We start from the raw sequence: 23,627 nt of genomic DNA on the forward strand, positions 1-23,627 counted from the left end.
TATTTCTTTTCACGGGTAGTCGGAGGTAAAGCGGGGGTGTGATGAGTGCTGCCCAGATTTTAGCTTGTTTATCTAGTTGAAAATAAAGTCAAGGACATGTTTTATTCCATATTATTTTGGATCTTGTTAGAGAACTTTATTTTCGATCTTTTGAACTTTTGTTAGCTTAATAAATTATGTTTAGCTTGTTTTTACTTCCATTAATAAATAAAGCTTAGCTTTTGTAGCCTCTACTTGTTTAAGTGGGGTGTTACAATGTTGGTATCAGAGCTTAGGTTATAGTTTCTGTAGACTGTCCTTTAGGATTTGACCTGTGAGTTTTGGGTTGACTTCATACGGGTAGATTTATGATTTTGTGATATATGTGTTTGTGCACTCATAAAATTTTGTGCAGGATGGCAAGAGGTAGCAGTAGTCGAAATATTGGGGGGAATGATAATCAGTAGATTATTATGGATAGGAGTACTTTTATGGAGATGTTGCGGGAAGTTCAACGTGGGAAGAATCCCACTGCTAACGGGCAAGATCGAGATGGTCAAACTATGTTTGATCGGTTTATGAAGCAAAGACCCAATTGTTTTAAGGAGGCCAAGACTCCCATGGATGTTGAAGCTTGGATATATCACATGGAGAAAAATTTCATTGTCTTGGAGTATTCAGAGGTGAAAAAGGCTCAATTTTCTACATATCATCTTGAGGGGGATGCTATACTTGGTGGAAGTCTATGGTAGCCTCGCATGCACCTGGCTATGAAAATACTCTTATTTGGCATATATTCAAAACTCAGTTTGGCCAGAGGTACTTTCCAGCCAGCATACGTGAGGAATATGTAAGGGAGTATCAGAGTATTATTCTGAGAGATGATGAGTCGGTGGCAGACTTTCAAGTCAGATTTCAGAGGTTAGCTGGTTATGCGAGATATGTGGCTGGGTCAGAAGCGGATAAAATCATGAAGTTTATGTGGGCATTAAAGAATTCCATCGGCAACCATATCATCTCTAACCGCTACACATCCATGGATACCTTGGTTGATAGTGTCAGAGATCAAGAGCTTCATCAGGTTGACTTTTTCAAGAAAGGAAAAAGGGAAGAGGAATTTTCCGATCGTCGACATGGATTTCAGAAAAATGGTGGGTCTTCAGGTGGATTCAAACCAAATGATCAGAGGTATAATAGTCGGAATTTCAGCAAAAGAATGGAAATCAAGGAAATGAGCAAAAGAGGTCTTTCAACCAAACTAGAAATAAGGAAGTATCTAAGTGTGACCATTGTGCAAAGATGCATGGAGGAAGCACTTGATATTGGGCTACTAGAGCATGCTTCAATTATGGAAAGAAGGGTCACACTATTCAAGACTGTCAGATGCCACCAAAGAATCCTTGGGATCGTAGAGATCAGGGAGAGAAAAACAACCAGAAGGCTTCCGGTCGTGTGTTTTCCATCACTGCAAAAGATGCTGCAAGTACTCCAAGTACCATTTCAGGATCACTTTTTATCGGTAATGGAAATGCTATAGTCTTATTTGATACTGGAGCTACACATTCATTTATCTCTACATCTTATGTTAAACACTTAGACATTGCATCCACTGCACTTATATCGGATTTTTTTGTTGGCACTCCTATAGTTGTAACTATACTTGTGAATTCTCAATATCTTGATTGTGTAGTTAGAGTAGATGATAGAGAACTATTTGTTGATCTCTTACCTATTCAGATGAGGGACTTTGATATCATACTGGGGATGGATTGACTGGAGCGACACAAAGCTACAATTGATTGTCCAGGAAAAAGAATAATTTTTGGGGACTCCAATTCGCCTGAGTTCGTGTTTCAGGGTTCTAAGCCTAGTGGTTGTGGAAAATTCATTTCGGCCATCAAGGCTAAGAAGATGATTGCTCATGGATGTGAAGGATTTTTAGCGTATGTGATTGACATGTCCAAGGTGCAGCCAGAATTAGAAGATGTTCTTGTTGTTCGTGAGTTTTCAGATGTATTTCCCGAAGATTTGGAGGGTCTTCCGCCCGAAAGAGAGATAGAATTTTCTATCGATTTGTTACCAGATGCACAACCTATTTCTAAGGCACCTTATAGAATGGCTCCGTTAGAGGTACAAGAGCTGAAAGAACAGCTGGAGGAGTTACTTGATAAGGGTTTTATTAGACCCAGTTTTTCGCCTTGGGTAGCACCAGTTCTATTTGTGAATAAGAAGGATGGTTCGATGAGACTCTATATTGATTATCGAGAGTTGAACCGAATCACGGTGAAGAATAGATATCCATTACCGAGGATCGATGACTTATTTGATCAGCTTCAAGGAGCAAAATACTTTTCAAAGATTGATTTACGGTCAGGTTACCATCAACTAAGAGTGAAGGCAAGTGATATTCCGAAGATAGCATTCAGGACTCGTTACAGACACGACGAGTTTCTTGTTATGTCTTTTGGATTGAAAAATGCACCTGCAGTTTTCATGGACCTAATGAACAGGGTATTCAAGGATTTTCTGGACAAGTTTCTGATTGTGTTTATTGATGATATATTGGTGTATTCAAAGTCAGTGGAGGTTCATGAAGAGCATCTTCGAGTTGTGTTGGAAATACTAGGGAATAACAAATTGTATGCAAAATACAAGAAGTGTGAATTTTGTCTTGATCAAGTTGCATTTTTAGGATATATTGTATCAGCAGATAGAATCAAGGTGGATCCAGCCAAGGTTGAGGCTATTACCAATTGGCCAAGATCTAGCACTGCGATAGAAGTGAGGAGTTTCTTGGGACTCGCGGGCTACTATCACCGATTTGTAGAAGGCTTTTCGACAATTGCGATGCCATTGACACAGTTGACTCGAAAAAGCAACAAGTTCATATGGACCGATGAGTGTCAGACTAGTTTTCAAGAATTAAAGAAGAGACTTGTGACATCACCAATATTGACACTACTATCAGGATTGGGAAGCTATGTGATTTATAGTGATGCTTCAAAGAAGGGACTTGGCTATGTTTTGATGCAACATGGAAATGTGATTGCCTACGCTTCAAGATACTTAAAGCCTCACGAGGTGAATTGTCCGACACATGACTTAGACCTTGAAGCCGTCATTTTTGCATTGAAGATATGGAGACACCATTTGTATGGTGATAAGTGTGAGATATTTAGTGACCACAAGAGTTTGAAGTACATATTCACGTAGAAAGAGCTTAATATGAGGCAAAGACAATGGATTGAATTATTGAAAGACTATGATGTGAGCATTCAGTATCATCCCCGAAAGGCTAATTAGGTTGCAAATGCTTTAAGCAGAAAGGATTTTGAGAATTTAGCCGCGTTGGTGACACAACAACCTCCTCTTTAACGTGAGATTGAGAAATTTGGTTTGGAGTTTTATCATCGGGATACAGTTGGTATGGTAGCAAGTTTGCATGTCGAGCCTAGTCTTATCACTAGGATTAAGGCAGCTCATGATGGAGATGGAGAATTATGGTCTTTTGTCCAGAATATTGATCCTGAAAAGCAACCAGGATTTCATTTTGATGATCATGGCATTCCATCGATGTATAATCGTCTATGTGTTCCTACTAACAAGGAACTTAGGGAGGAATTAATGGAAGAGGCTCATAGATCACCATTTTCTATTCATCCAGGTGAGACAAAGATGTATCGAGATTTAAAGGAACACTTTTGGTGGAGTGGCATGAAACGAGATATTGTCGATTTTGTTTCGAAGTGTTTGACTTGTCAACAGGTAAAGATTGAGCACCAGAGGCCAAGTGGATTATTACAACCATTGGAGTTACCTACTTGGAAGTGGGAGAATATTTACATGGATTTTATCATAGGACTGCCTAAGACTTTTAAGAAACATGATGCGATATGGGTGATTGTAGATAGAACCACTAAATCTGCTCACTTTTTGGCAATCCATGAGAACATGAACTTGGAGAGCTTAGCGCTATTATACAGGAATGAGATTGTTAGACTACACGGGATTCCAGTTTCGATCGTGTCCGACGGAGATCCCAGATTCACTTCAAGATTTTGGAAAGGATTTCAAAAGGTATGGGGCACCAAGTTGAACTATAGCACAACTTTTCATCCACAATCGGATGGGCAGTCAGAGAGGACAATTCAGACCTTGGAGGACTTGTTGTGAGCATGTGCATTAGAGTGGTATGGAAATTTGGATGACTATTTGCCTTTGGTTGAATTTGCTTATAATAACAGTTGGCAGAGCAGCATTGGTATGGCTTCTTTTGAGGCACTTTATGGGCGCAAGTGCAGACCACCTATTTGTTGGAATGAAGTAGGAGAGAAGCTTTTAGAGGGTTCCGGTCTAGTCCAAGTCACTACAGATAAGGTAGCAGTTGCTCGAGAAAGACTTGAACAAGCTCGATCTAGACAGAAGAGTTATGCTGATAAGGGTAGACGAGAATATGAATTTAAAGCAGGGGACAAGGTCTTCCTTAAGGTATCTCCTCAGAGAGGCATTCAGCGATTCGGTCAGAAGGGTAAACTAAGTCCGAGGTATATAGGACCTTTTGAGATTCGTGAGAGGGTTGGAGTTGTGGCATATAGAGTCGCTTTACTACCACAATTGTTATGGGTGCACAATGTGTTTCATGCATCAGTTCTGAGGAAGTATGTATATCATCCTAATCATGTTGTTCAGTATCCCTTAGATGCATTTCGTGAAGATTTATATTGTGAAGAAGAAGCTGAAGCTATATTGGCGAGGGAGGGGAGAGTGTTGCGCAAGAACACGATCTCTTTTATTAAAGTTTTATGAAAAAATCATGATGTTCGAGAAGCTACTTGGGAAACTGAGGATTCAGTTCGCGCAAGATATCCGTACCACTTCGAATCAGATACTTCACTAGAATTTTGAGGATAAAATTATTTTAAGGAGGGAAGAATATAATACCCCATATTTTATTTGTTACATTGTTAGTGTAATAAACTAGTAAATATATGATTAATTATTTTTAGAATTCAAAATTATGGAGAACGTTTTATTTAGATAATTGGTTGTTTATAATTTGAATTTGTAAGCTATCTTTTTGTTGTTTAAAATTTGAAGTCAAACTACGAAGTACGTGATAAGATATTTTTAAACAGCTAATGGGGAGATGATGTGGAAAAATGTGGAGAAAATTATGGACAACAGTTTCATAATTTGTTAGACCTGTTTATATGGAGTCACCCTGTTAGTGTTATCACACAAAATTTATCTCAGAGCGACAGCTGAAAGCCAACAGAAATGAAAACTATTATTAGTAGAATTATATAACTTACTAGCAAGAGAAGAGGTGGTGCATAGGAAAGAAAGTTTTGGCGTACAACTCCGACAAGGTCAGAAAAGAACTATTTGGTTGGAGTGTCACGGTTAAGTACTGGGTTGTCAAAGATTTAGAGGAGGAAAAAGAGATTCACAAGGAAGCATTTAGAGGAGGAGAAAGAGTTTCACAAGGAATCTAGGTTAAGCCTTACCAAAAGTTTCAAAGAAGTGTACACCTTGTGGAGGTTTAGTTAAAAATTTAATCACCACATAATTTAATGACTATTATTTATGTTGTATACTAATATTAGTCATTTTTATTTTCAGGTTTATAATTATTTGTACACATTTTTTTTACATAATTATATCAGGCTCTAAATTCACGTAAGTTTTATCAAATTATTATAATATTTATTTATGTGATTATATATTGTGATAGGTTATTGTTTAATGCATGTTTAATTGATTTAATTAATTAATTGTTATTTGTACTGGCTACAAGATGTTTAATTAGTAGTAATCTACTTAGTCATGTTCCGTGTTGTTTTTGTTTTTAATTTTTATGTCATAAAGTTGGTTTAAGAAATTATATGATTCTTAGGTTTTTACATTTTATTAATTGGGTGATATGGTATATTTTAATATTGTTAGTGTCTGGCTAGTTTTTCTAATTATTATTCACTAGTTATGTGTATGAGTTTTTTACAATAATTATCATGTTATATTGTGCTAGTAATTAATATGTAAAAATATATGTAAAATAAAATCTATTTTCACAAGATTTAGTTTATGAGATTTATTAAAAATTGACAAAATATGTATTTGTGGGACTAATGATATATAAAGTATTTTAATTTACAGGACATATGTAGTCAAAATATTATGTTAATTAAGTTAAGTAATTAATAACTGATTGTTTGTTTATCTAAAATTATAAATTATTTACATTTGTTAATCATATTATGTTATTATGTTTTCCTCATAACATATATGTTACCTTATTCTCATTATTTTTTAAAGCAATATGTTATTAATTATAGTATCTAATATTTGGGCATAATAATTTAAAATTTGTAAGTAATGTAGTAGTATTAATGTGCAAAAGTGAATTTGATAATCTTGTTAGTATGATAAACACAGAGCATGTTATATTTATTTTTATCATTTTCTTAAATTGTTGTTATAATTTAATATGTTAAATTAATGTATAATTTAAGTTTGTCTACTTTTATAAAGTTATATACTTAGAGATTTCTACATTACTTTTATAAATTAATAAAATATCTTTTATATTTTATGAACCAGCTTGTATATTATTCAGATTATTTGTTAGTTAAATGTTTATATACTATAGCATGAATAAAATATTATAATTTTATTAGCTTACTTTTTGGGTTTTAGAGTTTGGCGTTTATAAGTTATATTTGTGTTGATATTATAGATTGGTTTGGAAGTTGATTTGGAGCTAGGTAGTGATTTAATATTTTAGACTCATTTCAAGTACGAGTATCCTCCATTTCTCTCCATTTAAAATATATTTTCTTCCTGTGTACTTATTGTCCTATCATATTTATCTTATCATATTTTATTTTGTTAAGTTGTACATCTTGTATATGTACACTTATTAATTTTTGCTCAGCCATATTTGATCCCTGTTGATGCTTAACCACTTTGGATCTATGTTGCCTATCAGTATACTTGATTTGTCACATGCAACTTTTATTTTCAATATTATTGGCAACACTTTGTGATCATTTGTCATGGGCTCTTAAACTTATTTGTATGCGGGTAAATCACAGATGAGACACATGGTGTTTTTGCAGTCTTTGATGCTCACGGCACTAACTCGTATCAGTGTTGTGAGTATACGAGCATGTCTCTGGGGTATGAGACATGATTAAGATCATGATCATTTTGTTTGTTTGGGAAATGTTTTATACATTTCATTTTGTCCTTCTTGTGGATAACCGGAGAAGGAACTCTTTGCACTGTGCTTTACTTGGTGTTTACTAGCAAGCAGAGGTTTTATAAGATGCCCTTATTAGTACTCACCTTACTTGTTCTCATCCATTTCTTTGATTTTGTTTGGATTAGTTTGTTCCTTGATTCTAAATAATTACTGTCATATTACTCATCTTCTTGGCTAATTGTTAAAATCAAATATATTTCGTTGCTTTATCTTTTAATGATATATTCGTACTGGGCATTTGGCTCACTCGTATTTATTTCTTTCCACGGGTAGTCGGGGGTAAAGCGGGGGTGTGATGAGTGCTGCCCAGATTTTAGCTTGTTTATCTAGTTGAAAATAAAGTCAAGAACATGTTTTATTCCATATTATTTTGGATCTTGTTAGAGAACTTTATTTTGGATCTTTTGAACTTTTGTTAGCTTAATAAATTATGTTTAGCTTGTTTTTACTTCCAATAATAAATAAAGCTTAGCTTTTGTAGCCTCTACTTGTTTAAGTGGGGTATTACAACGTTGGTATCAGAGCTTAGGTTATAGTTTCTGTAGACTGTCCTTTAGGATTTGACCTGTGAGTTTTGGGTTGACTTCATACGGGTAGATTTATGATTTTGTGATATATGTGTTTGTGCACTCATAAAATTTTGTGCAGGATGGCAAGAGGTAGTAGTAGTCGAAATATTGGGGGGAATAATAATCAGTATATTATTATGGATAGGAGTACTTTTATGGAGATGTTGCGGGAAGTTCAACGTGGGAAGAATCCCACTGCTAATGGGGCAAGATTGAGATGGTCAAACTATGTTTGATCGGTTTATGAAGCAAAGACCCAATTGTTTTAAGGAGGCCAAGACTCCCATGGATGCTGAAGCTTGGATATATCACATGGAGAAAAATTTCATTGTCTTGGAGTATTCAGAGGTGAAAAAGGCTCAATTTTCTACATATCATATTGAGGGGGATGCTAATACTTGGTGGAAGTCTATGGTAGCCTCGCATGCACCTGGCTATGAAAATACTCTTAGTTGGCATATATTCAAAACTCAGTTTAGCCAGAGGTACTTTCCAGCCAGCATACGTGAGGAATATGTAAGGGAGTATCAGAGTATTATTCTGAGAGATGATGAGTCGGTGGCAGACTTTCAAGTCAGATTTCAGAGGTTAGCTGGTTATACGAGATATATGGCTGGGTCAGATTCGGATAAAATCATGAAGTTTATGTGGGCATTAAAGAATTCCATCGGCAACCATATCATCTCTAACCGCTACACATCCATGGATACCTTGGTTGATAGTGTCAGAGATCAAGAGCTTCATCAGGTTGACTTTCTCAAGAAAAGAAAAAGGGAAGAGGAATTTTCCGATCGTCGATATGGATTTCAGAAAAATGGTGGGTCTTCAGGTGGATTCAAACCAAATGATCAGAGGTATAATACTCGGAATTTCAGCAAAAGAATGGAAATCAAGGAAATGAGCAAAAGAGGTCTTTCAACCAAACTGGAAACAAGGAAGTATCTAAGTGTGAGCATTGTGGAAAGATGCATGGAGGAAGCACTTGCTATTGGGCTACTAGAGCATGCTTCAATTATGGAAAGAAGGGTCACACTATTCAAGACTGTCAGATGCCACCAAAGAATCCTTGGGATCGTAGAGATCAGGGAGAGAAAAATAACCAGAAGACTTCCGGTCGTGTGTTTTCCATCACTGCAAAGGATGCTGCAAGTACTCCAAGTACCATTTCAGGATCACTTTTTGTCGGTAATGGAAATGCTATAGTCTTATTTGATACTGGAGCTACACATTCATTTATCTCTACATCTTATGTTAAACACTTAGACATTGCATCCACTGCACTTATATCGGATTTTTTTGTTGGCACTCCTATAGGTGTAACTATACTTGTGAATTCTCAATATCTTGATTGTGTAGTTAGAGTAGACGATAGAGAACTATTTGTTGATCTCTTACCTATTCAGATGAGGGACTTTGATATCATACTGGGGATGGATTGACTGGAGCGACACAAAGCTACAATTGATTGTCCAGGAAAAAGAATAATTTTTGGGAATCCAATTCGCCTGAGTTCGTGTTTCAGGTTTCTAAGCCTAGTGGTTGTGGAAAATTCATTTCGGCCATCAAGGCTAAGAAGATGATTGCTCATGGATGTGAAGGATTTTTAGCGTATGTGATTGACATGTCCAAGGTGCAGCCAGAATTAGAAGATGTTCTTGTTGTTCGTGAGTTTTCAGATGTATTTCCCGAAGATTTGGAGGGTCTTCCGCCCGAAAGAGAGATAGAATTTTCTATCGATTTGTTACCAGATGCACAACCTATTTCCAAGGCACCTTATAAAATGGCTCCGTTAGAGGTACAAGAGCTGAAAGAACAGCTGGAGGAGTTACTTGATAAGGGTTTTATTAGAACCAGTTTTTCGCCTTGGGGAGCACCAGTTCTATTTGTGAATAAGAAGGATGGTTCGATGAGACTCTATATTGATTATCGAGAGTTGAACCGAATCACGGTGAAGAATAGATATCCATTACCGAGGATCGATGACTTATTTGATCAGCTTCAAGGAGCAAAATACTTTTCAAAGATTGATCTACGGTCAGGTTACCATCAACTAAGAGTGAAGGAAAGTGATATTTCGAAGATAGCATTCAGGACTCGTTACAGACACGACGAGTTTCTTGTTATGTCTTTTGGATTGAAAAATGCACCTGCAGTTTTCATGGACCTAATGAACAGGGTATTCAAGGATTTTCTGGACAAGTTTCTGATTGTGTTTATTGATGATATATTGGTGTATTCAAAGTCAGTGGAGGTTCATGAGGAGCATCTTCGAGTTGTGTTGGAAATACTAGGGAATAACAAATTGTATGCAAAATACAAGAAGTGTGAATTTTGTCTTGATCAAATTGCATTTTTGGGACATATTGTATCAGCAGATAGAATCAAGGTGGATCCAGCCAAGGTTGAGGCTATTACCAATTGGCCAAGACCTAGCACTGCGACAGAAGTGAGGAGTTTCTTGGGACTCGCGGGCTACTATCACCGATTTGTAGAAGGCTTTTCGACAATTGCGATGCCATTGACACAGTTGACTTGAAAAAGCAACAAGTTCATATGGACCGATGAGTGTGAGACTAGTTTTCAAGAATTGAAGAAGAGACTTGTGACATCACCAGTATTGACACTACCATCAGGATTGGGAAGCTATGTGATTTATAGCGATGCTTCAAAGAAGGGACTTGGCTATGTCTTGATGCAACATGGAAATGTGATTGCCTACGCTTCAAGATACTTAAAGCCTCACGAGGTGAATTATCCGACACATGACTTAGAGCTTGCAGCCGTCATTTTTGCATTGAAGATATGGAGACACCATTTGTATGGTGATAAGTGTGAGATATTTACTGACCACAAGAGTTTGAAGTACAAATTCACGTAGAAAGAGCTTAATATGAGGCAAAGACAATGGATTGAATTATTGAAAGACTATGATGTGAGCATTCAGTATCATCCCCGAAAGGCTAATAAGGTTGCAAATGCTTTAAGCAGAAAGGATTTTGAGAATTTAGCCGCGTTGGTGACACAACAACCTCCTCTTTAACGTGAGATTGAGAAATTTGGTTTGAAGTTTTATCATCGGGATATGGTTGGTATGCTAGCAAGTTTGCATGTCGAGCCTAGTCTTATCACTAGGATTAAGGCAGCTCATGATGGAGATGGAGAATTATGGTCTTTTGTCCAGAATATTGATCCTGAAAAGCAACCAGGATTTCATTTTGATGATCATGGCATTCCATCGATGTATAATCGTCTATGTGTTCCTGCTAACAAGGACCTTAGGGAGGAATTGATGGAAGAGGCTCATAGATCACCGTTTTCTATTCATCCAGGTGAGACAAAGATGTATCGAGATTTAAAGGAACACTTTTGGTGGAGTGGCATGAAACGAGATATTGTCGATTTTGTTTCGAAGTGTTTAGCTTGTCAACAGGTAAAGATTGAGCACCAGAGGCCAAGTGGATTATTACAACCATTGGAGTTACCTACTTGGAAGTGGGAGAATATTTGCATGGATTTTATCATAGGACTGCCTAAGACTTTTAAGAAACATGATGCGATATGGGTGATTATAGATAGACTCACTAAATCTGCTCACTTTTTGGCAATCCATGAGAACATGAACTTGGAGAGCTTAGCGCTATTATACAGGAATGAGATTGTTAGACTACACGGGATTCCAGTTTCGATCGTGTCCGACGGAGATCCCAGATTCACTTCAAGATTTTAGAAAGGATTTCAAAAGGTATGGGGCACCAAGTTGAACTATAGCACAACTTTTCATCCACAATCGGATGGGCAGTCAGAGAGGACAGTTCAGACCTTGGAGGACTTGTTGTGAGAATGTGCATTAGAGTGGTATGGAAATTTGGATGACTATTTGCCTTTGGTTGAATTTGCTTATAATAACAGTTGGCAGAGCAGCATTGGTATGGCTTCTTTTGAGGCACTCTATGGGCACATGTGCAGACCACCTATTTGTTGGAATGAAGTAGGAGAGAAGCTTTTAGAGGGTTCCGGTCTAGTCCAAGTCACTACAGATAAGGTAGCAGTTGCTCGAGAAAGACTTGAACAAGCTCGATCTAGACAGAAGAGTTATGCTGATAAGGGTAGACGAGAATATGAATTTAAAGCAGGAGACAAGGTCTTCCTTAACGTATCTCCTCAGAGAGGCATTCAGCGATTCGGTCAGAAGGGTAAACTAAGTCCGAGGTATATAGGACCTTTTGAGATTCGTGAGAGGGTTGGAGTTGTGGCATATAGAGTCGCTTTACTACCACAATTGTCATGGGTGCACAATGTGTTTCATGCATCAGTTCTGAGGAAGTATGTATATCATCCTAATCATGTTGTTCAGTATCCCTTAGATGCATTTCGTGAAGATTTATATTGTGAAGAAGAAGCTGAAGCTATATTGGCGAGGGAGGGGAGAGTGTTGCGCAAGAACACGATCTCTTTTATTAAAGTTTTATGAAAAAATCATGATGTTCGAGAAGCTACTTGGGAAACTGAGGATTCAGTTCGCGCAAGATATCCGTACCACTTCGAATCAGATACTTCACTAGAATTTTGAGGATAAAATTATTTTAAGGAGGGAAGAATATAATACCCCATATTTTATTTGTTACATTGTTAGTGTAATAAACTAGTAAATATATGATTAATTATTTTTAGAATTCAAAATTATGGAGAATGTTTTATTTAGATAATTGGTTGTTTATAATTTGAATTTGTAAGCTATCTTTTTGTTGTTTAAAATTTGAAGTCAAACTACGAAGTACGTGATAAGATATTTTTAAACAGCTAATGGGGAGATGATGTGGAAAAATGTGGAGAAAATTATGGACAACAGTTTCATAATTTGTTAGACCTGTTTATCATATAAACAGAGTCACCCTGTTAGTGTTATCACACAAAATTTATCTCAGAGCAACAGCTGAAAGCCAACAGAAATGAAAACTATTATTAGTAGAATTATATAACTTACTAGCAAGAGAAGAGGTGGTGCATAGGAAAAAGTTTTGGCGTACAACTCCGACAAGGTCAGAAAAGAACTAACTGGTTGGAGTGTACGGTTAAGTACTGGGTTGTCAAAGATTTAGAGGAGGAGAAAGAGATTCACAAGGAAGCATTTAGAGGAGGAGAAAGAGTTTCACAAGGAAGCTAGGATAAGCCTTACCAAAAGTTTCAAAGAAGTGTACACCTTGTGGAGGTTTAGTTAAAAATTTAATCACCAGATAATTTAATGACTATTATTTATGTTGTATACTAATATTAGTCATTTTTATTTTCAGGTTTATAATTATTTGTACACATTTTTTTTACATAATTATATCAGGCTCTAAATTCAGGTAAGTTTTATCAAATTATTATATTATTTATTTTTGTGTTTATATATTGTGTTAGGTTATTGTTTAATGCATGTTTAATTGATTTAATTAATTAATTGTTATTTGTACCGGCTACAAGATGTTTAATTAGTAGTAATCTACTTAGTCATGTTCCGTGTTGTTTTTGTTTTTAATTTTTATGTCATAAAGTTGGTTTAAGAAATTATATGATTCTTAGGTTTTTACATTTTATTAATTGGGTGATATGGTATATTTTAATATTGTTAGTGTCTGGCTAGTTTTTCTAATTATTATTCACTAGTTATGTGTATGAGTTTTTTACAATAATTATCATGTTATATTGTGCTAGTAATTAATATGTAAAAATATTTGTAAAATAAAATCTATTTTCACAAGATTTAGTTTATGAGATTTATTAAAAATTGACAAAATATGTATTTGTGGGACTAATGATATATAAAGTATTTTAATTTACAGGACATATGTAGTCAAAATATTATGTTAATTAAGTTAAGTAATTAATAATTGATTGTTTATTTATCTAAAATTATAAATTATTTACATTTGTTAATCATATTATGTTATTATGTTTTCCTCATAATATATATGTTACCTTAGTCTCATTATTTTTTTAACCAATATGTTATTAATTATAGTATCTAATATTTGGGCATAATAATTTAAAATTTGTTAGTAATGTAGTAGTATTAATGTGCAAAAGTGAATTTGATAATCTTGTTAGTATGATAAACACAGAGCATGTTATATTTATTTTTATCATTTTCTTAAATTGTTATAATTTAATATGTTAAATGAATGTATAATTTAAGTTTGTCTACTTTTATAAAGTTATATACTTAAAGATTTATACATTACTTTTATAAATTAATAAAATATATTTTATATTTTATTAACCGGCTTGTATATTATTCAGATTATTTGTTAGTTAAATGTTTATACTATAGCATGAGATAGTGATCATCTGTATACGTACATCTTGTATATGTACACTTGTTAATTTTTGCTCAGCCATCTTTGATCCCTGTTGTTGTTTAACCACTTTTGATCTATGTTGCCTATAAGTATACTTGATTTGTCACATGCAACTTTTATTTTCAATATTATTGGCAACACTTTGTAATAATTTGTTATGGGCTCTTAAACTTACCTGTGTGGGTAAATCATAGACGAGACACATGGAGTTTTTGCAGTCTTTGGTGCTGTCGCCACTAACTCGTATAGTGCTGTGAGTATACGAGCATGTCTCTGGGGTATGAGACATGATTAAGATCATGATCATTTTATTTGTTTGGGAAATGTTTTATACATTTCATTTTGTCCTTCTTGGGGATAACCGGAGAAGGACTATTTGCACTGTGCTTTGCTTGGTGTTTACTAGCGAGCATAGATTTTATAAGATGCCCTTATTAATAACCACCTTACTTGTTCTCAGCCATTTCTTTGATTTTGTTTGGATTAGTTTGTTCCTTGATTCTAAATAATTACTGTCATATTACTCATCTTCTTGGCTAATTGTTATAATCAAATATATTCTCTTGCTTTATCTTTTAATGATAAATTTGTACTGGGTATTTGGCTCACTTGTATTTATTTCTTTCCACAGGTAGTCGGGGGTAAATCGGGGGTGTGATGAGTGATCTGGTTGAAAATAAAGTCAAGGACATGTTTTATTCCATATTATTTTGGATCTTGTTAGACAACTTTATTTTGGATCTTTTGAACTTTTGTTAGCTTAATAAATTATGCTTAGCTTGTTTTTACTTCCATTAATAAATAAAACTTATCTTGTGTAACCTCTACTTGTTTAATTGGGGTGTTACACTCACATTAATTCGATTGATATTGCAATGTTCAGAGGACTTAGTTGCAACAACTGAGTTTATAGGCCTCATGTTATGAACAAATATTTTTTGTGAGAGGTGAGCACATGTGATTTTTACCACCGTTCCAAACACACCCCAACTATCTACCTGCCGAACATCAGCTATAAACCTGCCGAAAGTGTTGTTGATGAGAGATATCCAGATCTCCCAATACACCATCTAATTCATTTTCAATACAACCACCACATCGCGCAAAATGAGACACATCGCATAAAGCGAGACAATCAAACACACAAATAATAACTTAAACTGAACAATATGAAAAAAACCCAAAATTCAAAAATCTCTGAATAACACCAAATTGTAATATGTTGTTAGATCAGAGATTTTGAATCCAAAAACTGAATTTTATTAAAAAATCCAAACTCTTACCTTAGTAGATCTGAAAACTAAAGTGAAGAACTGTAATAGATTTTTCGAGTTTTGTAAAACAAATCTCGATTTTATTAAAGAAAAAGTGAATAAAAGGAGAAGATGAAGATGAATATGGAGATAGATATAGGTATAAAGGGTGAAAAAGAAGGTAGGGTTGGGTGAAGTTAGGACGGCCGATTTTGTAGAGTAGCAATAATTAATTTTAAAGAAAAAAGACCAGGGTTATTTCGCCCTTTAACCAACTTCACTACATGTCAGAAGGCAAAAAAACACATTTCTTAACTAACACTACCTAAATAAATTTCATATATGAATTCTTTGTATTTTTTATCACTATCTTTAAAAAAACACATATTTTTAATATGTTGTCAATTAAATTTTATTTGGATATTAAATTCTAAATAATATTAACCATTCACGCATAATTGAAGTTCTCCCTAAAACCAGAAGAAAACAAAGCCATTCTGCAAAATACATCTCCAGTATTTGTTGAGAATTTCTGTGATGTCAGAGGGACTGCAAGTCGACTATTCATTAAGCATTCCACGATGACAAGGGTGGTGTGTCTGAATGCAAGTAAGTGGATGTCATTGACGAGTATCTGTCACCCCGGACAGAACCAGCAATGGATTCAAGTTCAGACATTTCCTCTGCTGTTAACTTCACAGATAAAGCTCCAATGTTTTGGTTGAGATTTTCAATCTTTGTAGTTCCAGGAATGGGACAAACATCTGTTCCCTGGTGATGAACCCAGGCCAGTGCTAGCTGTGATGGAGTACACCCTTTGTTTAATGCAATCTCATTCACCAGATCAAACAGCTTTATATTATGCTCCAGATTTTCTGCTTGGAACCTTGGATGATGCTACACAAAAGGGGGGGACGGGGAAAAGGATCATTAGTCAATTTAACCACATGAACACGAGCTAAGACCCTATTTTTTAAAACATTTCTCTCGGAGTATTGATTTTTAATGAAGCCAACAACCGTTTTCTTAGAAGCACTTCAAAACCAGAATACTAAAACAACATACAGTTTAAGGCATTTTGCAAATTTCCAGCATAGACAATCAATGTCCGTAAGAGATGTTTAACATCAGTTACTTCATTTTGTGTAAGTATCAGTTCAAGACTCGGAGTACTTGCAATTCAGCAACCAAAGTTGTTAAAAAAATAAATACTGGTTATGTTTCTTAATGCAATAGTTTCGAAAATTTAGATGCAGTTTACAAATTTAACCTTTTTTTAACTAAATTGTGTTTGGATAGATCTCCCTATGCTTCATAGAGCTAGAGCTAGGGTGAAGCCCTAAATTTAACTTCTCTTACTAGCTTTGCATGAAAAACTAATTTATTTAAGAAAGACGTCAATGCACTGAAATTAGATGATCAGTTACATGTTACATTATACTAATGAAACTCAAGCTGCATTTAATGTAGAAACTTACCTTCCTGAAGTCATCTTTTGACAAGTTCGCGACCATATTTAAACCCCCTGACAAAAATCCTCGTCCTAGAGGACTATATGCAACAATCCCGATGCCTAATTCTCTGAGTAATAACAAACTAGTTAACTTGGTCTTTAAATATATTTTCATATTTGATAATCTGTTGGAAGATTCTTTAACAGAAACCAAACCTGCAAGTGGGAATTATGTCTTCCTCCACGTCCCTTGACCACAAAGACCACTCCAACTGCACTGCGGTGATCGGATGAACAGCATGAGCTCTTCTGATGGTAGATGCAGAGGCCTCAGACAATCCTACATACTTAATCTTACCCTCTTCAACTAGTTTCTTCATTTCCCCCATCTGTCAAACAGATGAACAACTCAAGCATGATCAGAGAAATAAAGAATTAAAATAATAAAAACAGATCACGCTAGTAGAAATGAAAAAAAAAACTTAGGTAAGAATCTAATACGTAAAATATTGTAGACAGAAGCTGACATATAATTTCAGTTTACTCTATAGCGTATTAGCATCATGGCATCCCTTTTAAACTCCCAATTCTCTTGGCCTCTGAAAACCAAGTATTAGAACTTTCAAGTGCAAAACTTATTGTGATTTTCTAATAATGTCTCTTATGAAGGCTTTTTTGTTTTGAAGAAACATTTTTACTAGTAATATGATACATTTCAGAAATAAAAGGATATATAATATTTGTGATTTTAGTAGTTACTATCTGCAAATTATGCGAATGGTACCATAATCACACAAACTTTTATCAATTTTCAATTGTATAGTTATTGGCTTATTGCCAGCAACATACTAGTTGTGAATAGTAATATAAAATAGTACTTTTAGCAAGGTTAATAACTTTTCAAGTTGATTAAGGACCCAAGTGGACGGCTAGGTGCCCAAAAATTAAGTATGCTGGATACCTTATTTCAATGGGGACCCTCGGGTAGATTGGGTGTAGATATTAGTGAGAGCGAAGCAGCAAAGTGCTAGGTCAAAGTATATTTGATTCCGATATCACACGATTACCTATATTTAATAATTCTACAACAGAACTTCATCTTCACCTAGTTATGAAAGGTTGATAATATCGAAGATAAGTTCCAGGTGTATCAAATTAGATACAACAATTGATGGTCAATGACATAACGCAATATGTCATTCATGAGCTTATAAAAACAGCACAGGAATTTCTTCTTTATAAGCAGTTAATATATATTACTAAATTGGAATCATTGCTATACTAAAAACTACCAACGGGGTCTTGTTACGTACTTCCTCTTCTCATGTTTCATGAGGTTGAGGGTTCAGATCCACTCTCAGCATATAACATTTGCGGGAGTAGTTGGTGGCAGGAGAGTGGGTGAGTATATGTTGCCGGTCAGTGGTGGGTGTTTGGATTGGTGAGCCTGTTAGGAGGTGGCTTATTGCTGAGCTCTACTCGGGCGGTAGGATGTAAGTTTGATGAGCTGCCCATGTTTGCTGGTTGAAGCCGGTTGTGACCCATAAGTGCATATGAACATTAATATATTGTGTAATTGACCTTATTCCCAAAAAATATTTGAGATTTTGTGATTTTTCAGTTTGAGGGGCACTGGTCTTAGCATAAATACGGGAACTAAAAAATTGCAACCAAAAGTAAAAAAGCCTAACAACTTGACAACTAATTTGTGAAAAAACAAATACAAAAATGCACAGACTAACTACTAACATACCCTGATTTCAATTGGCACACGAGTGTCAACGCGGTGCTCATAATACAAATCAATACAATCAAGCTGAAGCCTCTTTAAGCTGGCCTCACAGGCTGCCCGTACGTATTCTGGGTCGCCCCGAATTTCTCTGAACTGGCTATCTATCCTGACCCCAAACTTGGTAGCCAGTTCAACTTTGTCTCTGACACCATCCTTTAGAGCCTACAATTACATAAACTCTCATTCGATCACTGCCCCACCGGAATATATAATGAAATATCCAGCACAAAACTGAACCATTATTGTTTACACAACTAGTGTAAAAACAATCCTAACAATTAACATATACATTAGATAATTCAAGCTCCAGAACACATTTGCACGTAATGAACAATTTTAAAAGTAGGATTTCATTGTAGACAAACTCATTCGACCATAGTGTAGGCAATCCCGTTATATTTAATATTCCGCGAGAAACACTTATTCTTTCCGTACCTAAATGAGTGCCAGCTTTGAGAGTTCACTTCAAGATGTAATACAATTAACACTTATGCTAACTTCTATGAGCGGACAATCAGACAACCATCAATATTTGGGCATAATAATTTAAAATTTGTAAGTAATGTAGTGGTATTAATGTGCAAAAGTGAATTTGATAATCTTGTTAGTATGATAAACACAGAGCATGTTATATTTATTTTTATCATTTTCTTAAATTGTTGTTATAATTTAATATGTTAAATTAATGTATAATTTAAGTTTGTCTACTTTTATAAAGTTATATACTTAGAGATTTCTACATTACTTTTATAAATTAATAAAATATCTTTTATATTTTATGAACCAGCTTGTATATTATTCAGATTATTTGTTAGTTAAATGTTTATATACTATAGCATGAATAAAATATTATAATTTTATTAGCTTACTTTTTGGGTTTTAGAGTTTGGCGTTTATAAGTTATATTTGTGTTGATATTATAGATTGGTTTGGAAGTTGATTTGGAGCTAGGTAGTGATTTAATATTTTAGACTCAAGTACGAGTATCCTCCATTTCTCTCCATTTAAAATATATTTTCTTCCTCTGTACTTATTGTCCTATCATATTTATCTTATCATATTTTATTTTGTTAAGTTGTACATCTTGTATATGTACACTTATTAATTTTTGCTCAGCCATATTTGATCCCTGTTGATGCTTAACCACTTTTGATCTATGTTGCCTATCAGTATACTTGATTTGTCACATGCAACTTTTATTTTCAATATTATTGGCAACACTTTGTGATCATTTGTCATGGGCTCTTAAACTTATTTGTATGCGGGTAAATCACAGACGAGACACATGGAGTTTTTGCAGTCTTTGATGCTCACGGCACTAACTCGTATCAGTGTTGTGAGTATACGAGCATGTCTCTGGGGTATGAGACATGATTAAGATCATGATCATTTTGTTTGTTTGGGAAATGTTTTATACATTTCATTTTGTCCTTCTTGTGGATAACCGGAGAAGGAACTCTTTGCACTGTGCTTTACTTGGTGTTTACTAGCAAGCAGAGGTTTTATAAGATGCCCTTATTAGTACCCACCGTACTTGTTCTCATCCATTTCTTTGATTTTGTTTGGATTAGTTTGTTCCTTGATTCTAAATAATTACTGTCATATTACTCATCTTCTTGGCTAATTGTTAAAATCAAATATATTCTGTTGCTTTATCTTTTAATGATATATTCGTACTGGGCATTTGGCTCACTCGTATTTATTTCTTTCCACGGGTAGTCGGGGGTAAAGCGTAGGTGTGATGAGTGCTGCCCAGATTTTAGCTTGTTTATCTAGTTGAAAATAAAGTCAAGGACATATTTTATTCCATATTATTTTGGATCTTGTTAGAGAACTTTATTTTGGATCTTTTGAACTTTTGTTAGCTTAATAAATTATGTTTAGCTTGTTTTTACTTCTATTAATAAATAAAGCTTAGCTTTTGTAGCCTCTACTTGTTTAAGTGGGGTATTACAACGTTGGTATCAGAGCTTAGGTTATAGTTTCTGTAGACTGTCCTTTAGGATTTGACCTGTGAGTTTTGGGTTGACTTCATACGGGTAGATTTATGATTTTGTGATATATGTGTTTGTGCACTCATAAAATTTTGTGCAGGATGGCAAGAGGTAGTAGTAGTCGAAATATTGGGGGGAATGATAATCAGTAGATTGTTATGGATAGGAGTACTTTTATGGAGATGTTGCGGGAAGTTCAACGTGGGAAGAATCCCACTGCTAACGGGCAAGATCGAGATGGTCAAACTATGTTTGATCGGTTTATGAAGCAAAGACCCAATTGTTTTAAGGAGGCCAAGACTCCCATGGATGCTGAAGCTTGGATATATCACATGGAGAAAAATTTCATTGTCTTGGAGTATTCAGAGGTGAAAAAGGCTCAATTTTCTACATATCATCTTGAGGGGGATGCTAATACTTGGTGGAAGTCTATGGTAGCCTCGCATGCACCTGGCTATGAAAATACTCTTAGTTGGCATATATTCAAAACTCAGTTTGGCCAGAGGTACTTTCCAGCCAGCATACGTGAGGAATATGTAAGGGAGTATCAGAGTATTATTCTGAGAGATGATGAGTCGGTGGCAGACTTTCAAGTCAGATTTCAGAGGTTAGCTGGTTATGCGAGATATGTGGCTGGGTCAGAAGCGGATAAAATCATGAAGTTTATATGGGCATTAAAGAATTCCATCGGCAACCATATCATCTCTAACCGCTACACATCCATGGATACCTTGGTTGATAGTGTCAGAGATCAAGAGCTTCATCAGGTTGACTTTCTCAAGAAAAGAAAAAGGGAAGAGGAATTTTCCGATCGTCGACATGGATTTCAGAAAAATGGTGGGTCTTCTGGTGGATTCAAACCAAATGATCAGAGGTATAATACTCGGAATTTCAGCAAAAGAATGGAAATCAAGGAAATGAGCAAAAGAGGTCTTTCAACCAAACTGGAAATAAGGAAGTATCTAAGTGTGAGCATTGTGGAAAGATGCATGGAGGAAGCACTTGCTATTGGACTACTAGAGCATGCTTCAATTATGGAAAGAAGGGTCACACTATTCAAGACTGTCAGATGCCACCAAAGAATCCTTGGGATCGAAGAGATCAGGGAGAGAAAAACAACCAGAAGTCTTCCGGTCGTGTGTTTTCCATCACTGCAAAAGATGCTGCAAGTACTCCAAGTACCATTTCAGGATCACTTTTTGTCGGTAATGGAAATGCTATAGTCTTATTTGATACTGGAGCTACACATTCATTTATCTCTACATCTTATGTTAAATACTTAGACATTGCATCCACTGCACTTATATCAGATTTTTTTGTTGGCACTCCTATAGGTGTAACTATACTTGTGAATTCTCAATATCTTGATTGTGTAGTTAGAGTAGACGATAGAGAACTATTTGTTGATCTCTTACCTATTCAGATGAGGGACTTTGATATCATACTGGGGATGGATTGACTGGAGCGACACAAAGCTACAATTGATTGTCCAGGAAAAAGAATAATTTTTGGGAATCCAATTCGCCTGAGTTCGTGTTTCAGGTTTCTAAGCCTAGTGGTTGTGGAAAATTCATTTCGGCCATCAAGGCTAAGAAGATGATTGCTCATGGATTTGAAGGATTTTTAGCGTATGTGATTGACATGTCCAAGGTGCAGCCAGAATTAGAAGATGTTCTTGTTGTTCGTGAGTTTTCAGATGTATTTCCCGAAGATTTGGAGGGTCTTCCGCCCGAAAGAGAGATAGAATTTTCTATCGATTTGTTACCAGATGCACAACCTATTTCCAAGGCACCTTATAGAATGGCTCCGTTAGAGGTACAAGAGCTGAAAGAACAGCTGGAGGAGTTACTTGATAAGGGTTTTATTAGACCCAGTTTTTCGCCTTGGGGAGCACCAGTTCTATTTGTGAATAAGAAGGATGGTTCGATGAGACTCTATATTGATTATCGAGAGTTGAACCGAATCACGGTGAAGAATAGATATCCATTACCGAGGATCGATGACTTATTTGATCAGCTTCAAGGAGCAAAATACTTTTCAAAGATTGATCTACGGTCAGGTTACCATCAACTAAGAGTGAAGGCAAGTGATATTTCGAAGATAGCATTCAGGACTCGTTACAGACACGGCGAGTTTCTTGTTATGTCTTTTGGATTGAAAAATGCACCTGCAGTTTTCATGGACCTAATGAACAGGGTATTCAAGGATTTTCTGGACAAGTTTCTGATTGTGTTTATTGATGATATATTGGTGTATTCAAAGTCAGTGGAGGTTCATGAGGAGCATCTTCGAGTTGTGTTGGAAATACTAGGGAATAACAAATTGTATGCAAAATACAAGAAGTGTGAATTTTGTCTTGATCAAGTTGCATTTTTGGGATATATTGTATCAGCAGATAGAATCAAGGTGGATCCAGCCAAGGTTGAGGCTATTACCAATTGGCCAAGATCTAGCACTGCGACAGAAGTGAGGAGTTTCTTGGGACTCGCGGGCTACTATCACCGATTTGTAGAAGGCTTTTCGACAATTGCGATGCCATTGACACAGTTGACTCGAAAAAGCAACAAGTTCATATGGACCGATGAGTGTGAGACTAGTTTTCAAGAATTGAAGAAGAGACTTGTGACATCACCAGTATTGACACTACTATCAGGATTGGGAAGCTATGTGATTTATAGTGATGCTTCATAGAAGGGACTTGGCTATGTCTTGATGCAACATGGAAATGTGATTGCCTACGCTTCAAGATACTTAAAGCCTCACGAGGTGAATTATCCGACACATGACTTAGAGCTTGCAGCCGTCATTTTTGCATTGAAGATATGGAGACACCATTTATATGGTGATAAGTGTGAGATATTTACTGACCACAAGAGTTTGAAGTACATATTCACGTAGAAAGAGCTTAATATGAGGCAAAGACAATGGATTGAATTATTGAAAGACTATGATGTGAGCATTCAGTATCATCCCCGAAAGGCT

General features: G+C 35.6%; 4 protein-coding genes across 4 annotated transcripts; 3 read left to right on the forward strand and 1 right to left on the reverse strand.

The window, feature by feature from the left end:
* Nucleotides 1–452: 452 nt before the first annotated feature.
* On the forward strand, nt 453–1,752 carry LOC141674788 (uncharacterized). The gene is made up of 3 exons (XM_074481490.1): nt 453–662; nt 788–1,167; nt 1,314–1,752. Exons 1-3 carry the CDS (start codon nt 453–455, stop codon nt 1,750–1,752), a joined length of 1,029 nt encoding a protein of 342 aa, XP_074337591.1.
* A 6,288-nt stretch (nt 1,753–8,040) lies between these two features.
* On the forward strand, nt 8,041–9,251 carry LOC141674790 (uncharacterized). Its single transcript, XM_074481491.1, has 2 exons — nt 8,041–8,559; nt 8,688–9,251. Exons 1-2 carry the CDS (start codon nt 8,041–8,043, stop codon nt 9,249–9,251), a joined length of 1,083 nt encoding a protein of 360 aa, XP_074337592.1.
* A 6,542-nt stretch (nt 9,252–15,793) lies between these two features.
* LOC141675059 (putative aldo-keto reductase 2) lies at nt 15,794–17,265 on the reverse strand. Its single transcript, XM_074481771.1, has 3 exons — nt 17,076–17,265; nt 16,885–16,987; nt 15,794–16,303 (listed from the first exon to the last, which is right to left on the reverse strand). Exons 1-3 carry the CDS (start codon nt 17,246–17,248, stop codon nt 15,974–15,976), a joined length of 606 nt encoding a protein of 201 aa, XP_074337872.1. The 5' UTR covers nt 17,249–17,265; the 3' UTR covers nt 15,794–15,973.
* A 3,538-nt stretch (nt 17,266–20,803) lies between these two features.
* On the forward strand, nt 20,804–23,336 carry LOC141674791 (uncharacterized). Its single transcript, XM_074481493.1, has 2 exons — nt 20,804–21,814; nt 22,188–23,336. Exons 1-2 carry the CDS (start codon nt 20,804–20,806, stop codon nt 23,334–23,336), a joined length of 2,160 nt encoding a protein of 719 aa, XP_074337594.1.
* Nucleotides 23,337–23,627: the final 291 nt, after the last annotated feature.

This window comes from Apium graveolens, chromosome 7 (genome assembly GCF_009905375.1).
Source record: "Apium graveolens cultivar Ventura chromosome 7, ASM990537v1, whole genome shotgun sequence".
Lineage (NCBI taxonomy): Eukaryota > Viridiplantae > Streptophyta > Magnoliopsida > Apiales > Apiaceae > Apium > Apium graveolens.

What these genes read in the sequence shown, in the direction of transcription:
- LOC141674791 (XM_074481493.1), top strand. Translation starts at nt 20,804, where the DNA reads ATGGATAGGAGTACTTTTATGGAGATGTTGCGGGAAGTTCAACGTGGG. An exon ending in CACTGCAAAAGATGCTGCAA is followed by an intron (nt 21,815 to 22,187) that starts GTACTCCAAGTA and finishes TTCGTGTTTCAG; the next exon opens with GTTTCTAAGCCTAGTGGTTG.
- LOC141674788 (XM_074481490.1), top strand. Translation starts at nt 453, where the DNA reads ATGGATAGGAGTACTTTTATGGAGATGTTGCGGGAAGTTCAACGTGGG. An exon ending in TTGTCTTGGAGTATTCAGAG is followed by an intron (nt 663 to 787) that starts GTGAAAAAGGCT and finishes TTCAAAACTCAG; the next exon opens with TTTGGCCAGAGGTACTTTCC. An exon ending in TTCAAACCAAATGATCAGAG is followed by an intron (nt 1,168 to 1,313) that starts GTATAATAGTCG and finishes TTGGGCTACTAG; the next exon opens with AGCATGCTTCAATTATGGAA.
- LOC141675059 (XM_074481771.1), bottom strand. Translation starts at nt 17,248, where the DNA reads ATGGGGGAAATGAAGAAACTAGTTGAAGAGGGTAAGATTAAGTATGTA. An exon ending in GACATAATTCCCACTTGCAG is followed by an intron (nt 16,988 to 17,075) that starts GTTTGGTTTCTG and finishes GTTATTACTCAG; the next exon opens with AGAATTAGGCATCGGGATTG. An exon ending in CAAAAGATGACTTCAGGAAG is followed by an intron (nt 16,304 to 16,884) that starts GTAAGTTTCTAC and finishes CCTTTTGTGTAG; the next exon opens with CATCATCCAAGGTTCCAAGC.
- LOC141674790 (XM_074481491.1), top strand. Translation starts at nt 8,041, where the DNA reads ATGTTTGATCGGTTTATGAAGCAAAGACCCAATTGTTTTAAGGAGGCC. An exon ending in GAGATCAAGAGCTTCATCAG is followed by an intron (nt 8,560 to 8,687) that starts GTTGACTTTCTC and finishes TCGGAATTTCAG; the next exon opens with CAAAAGAATGGAAATCAAGG.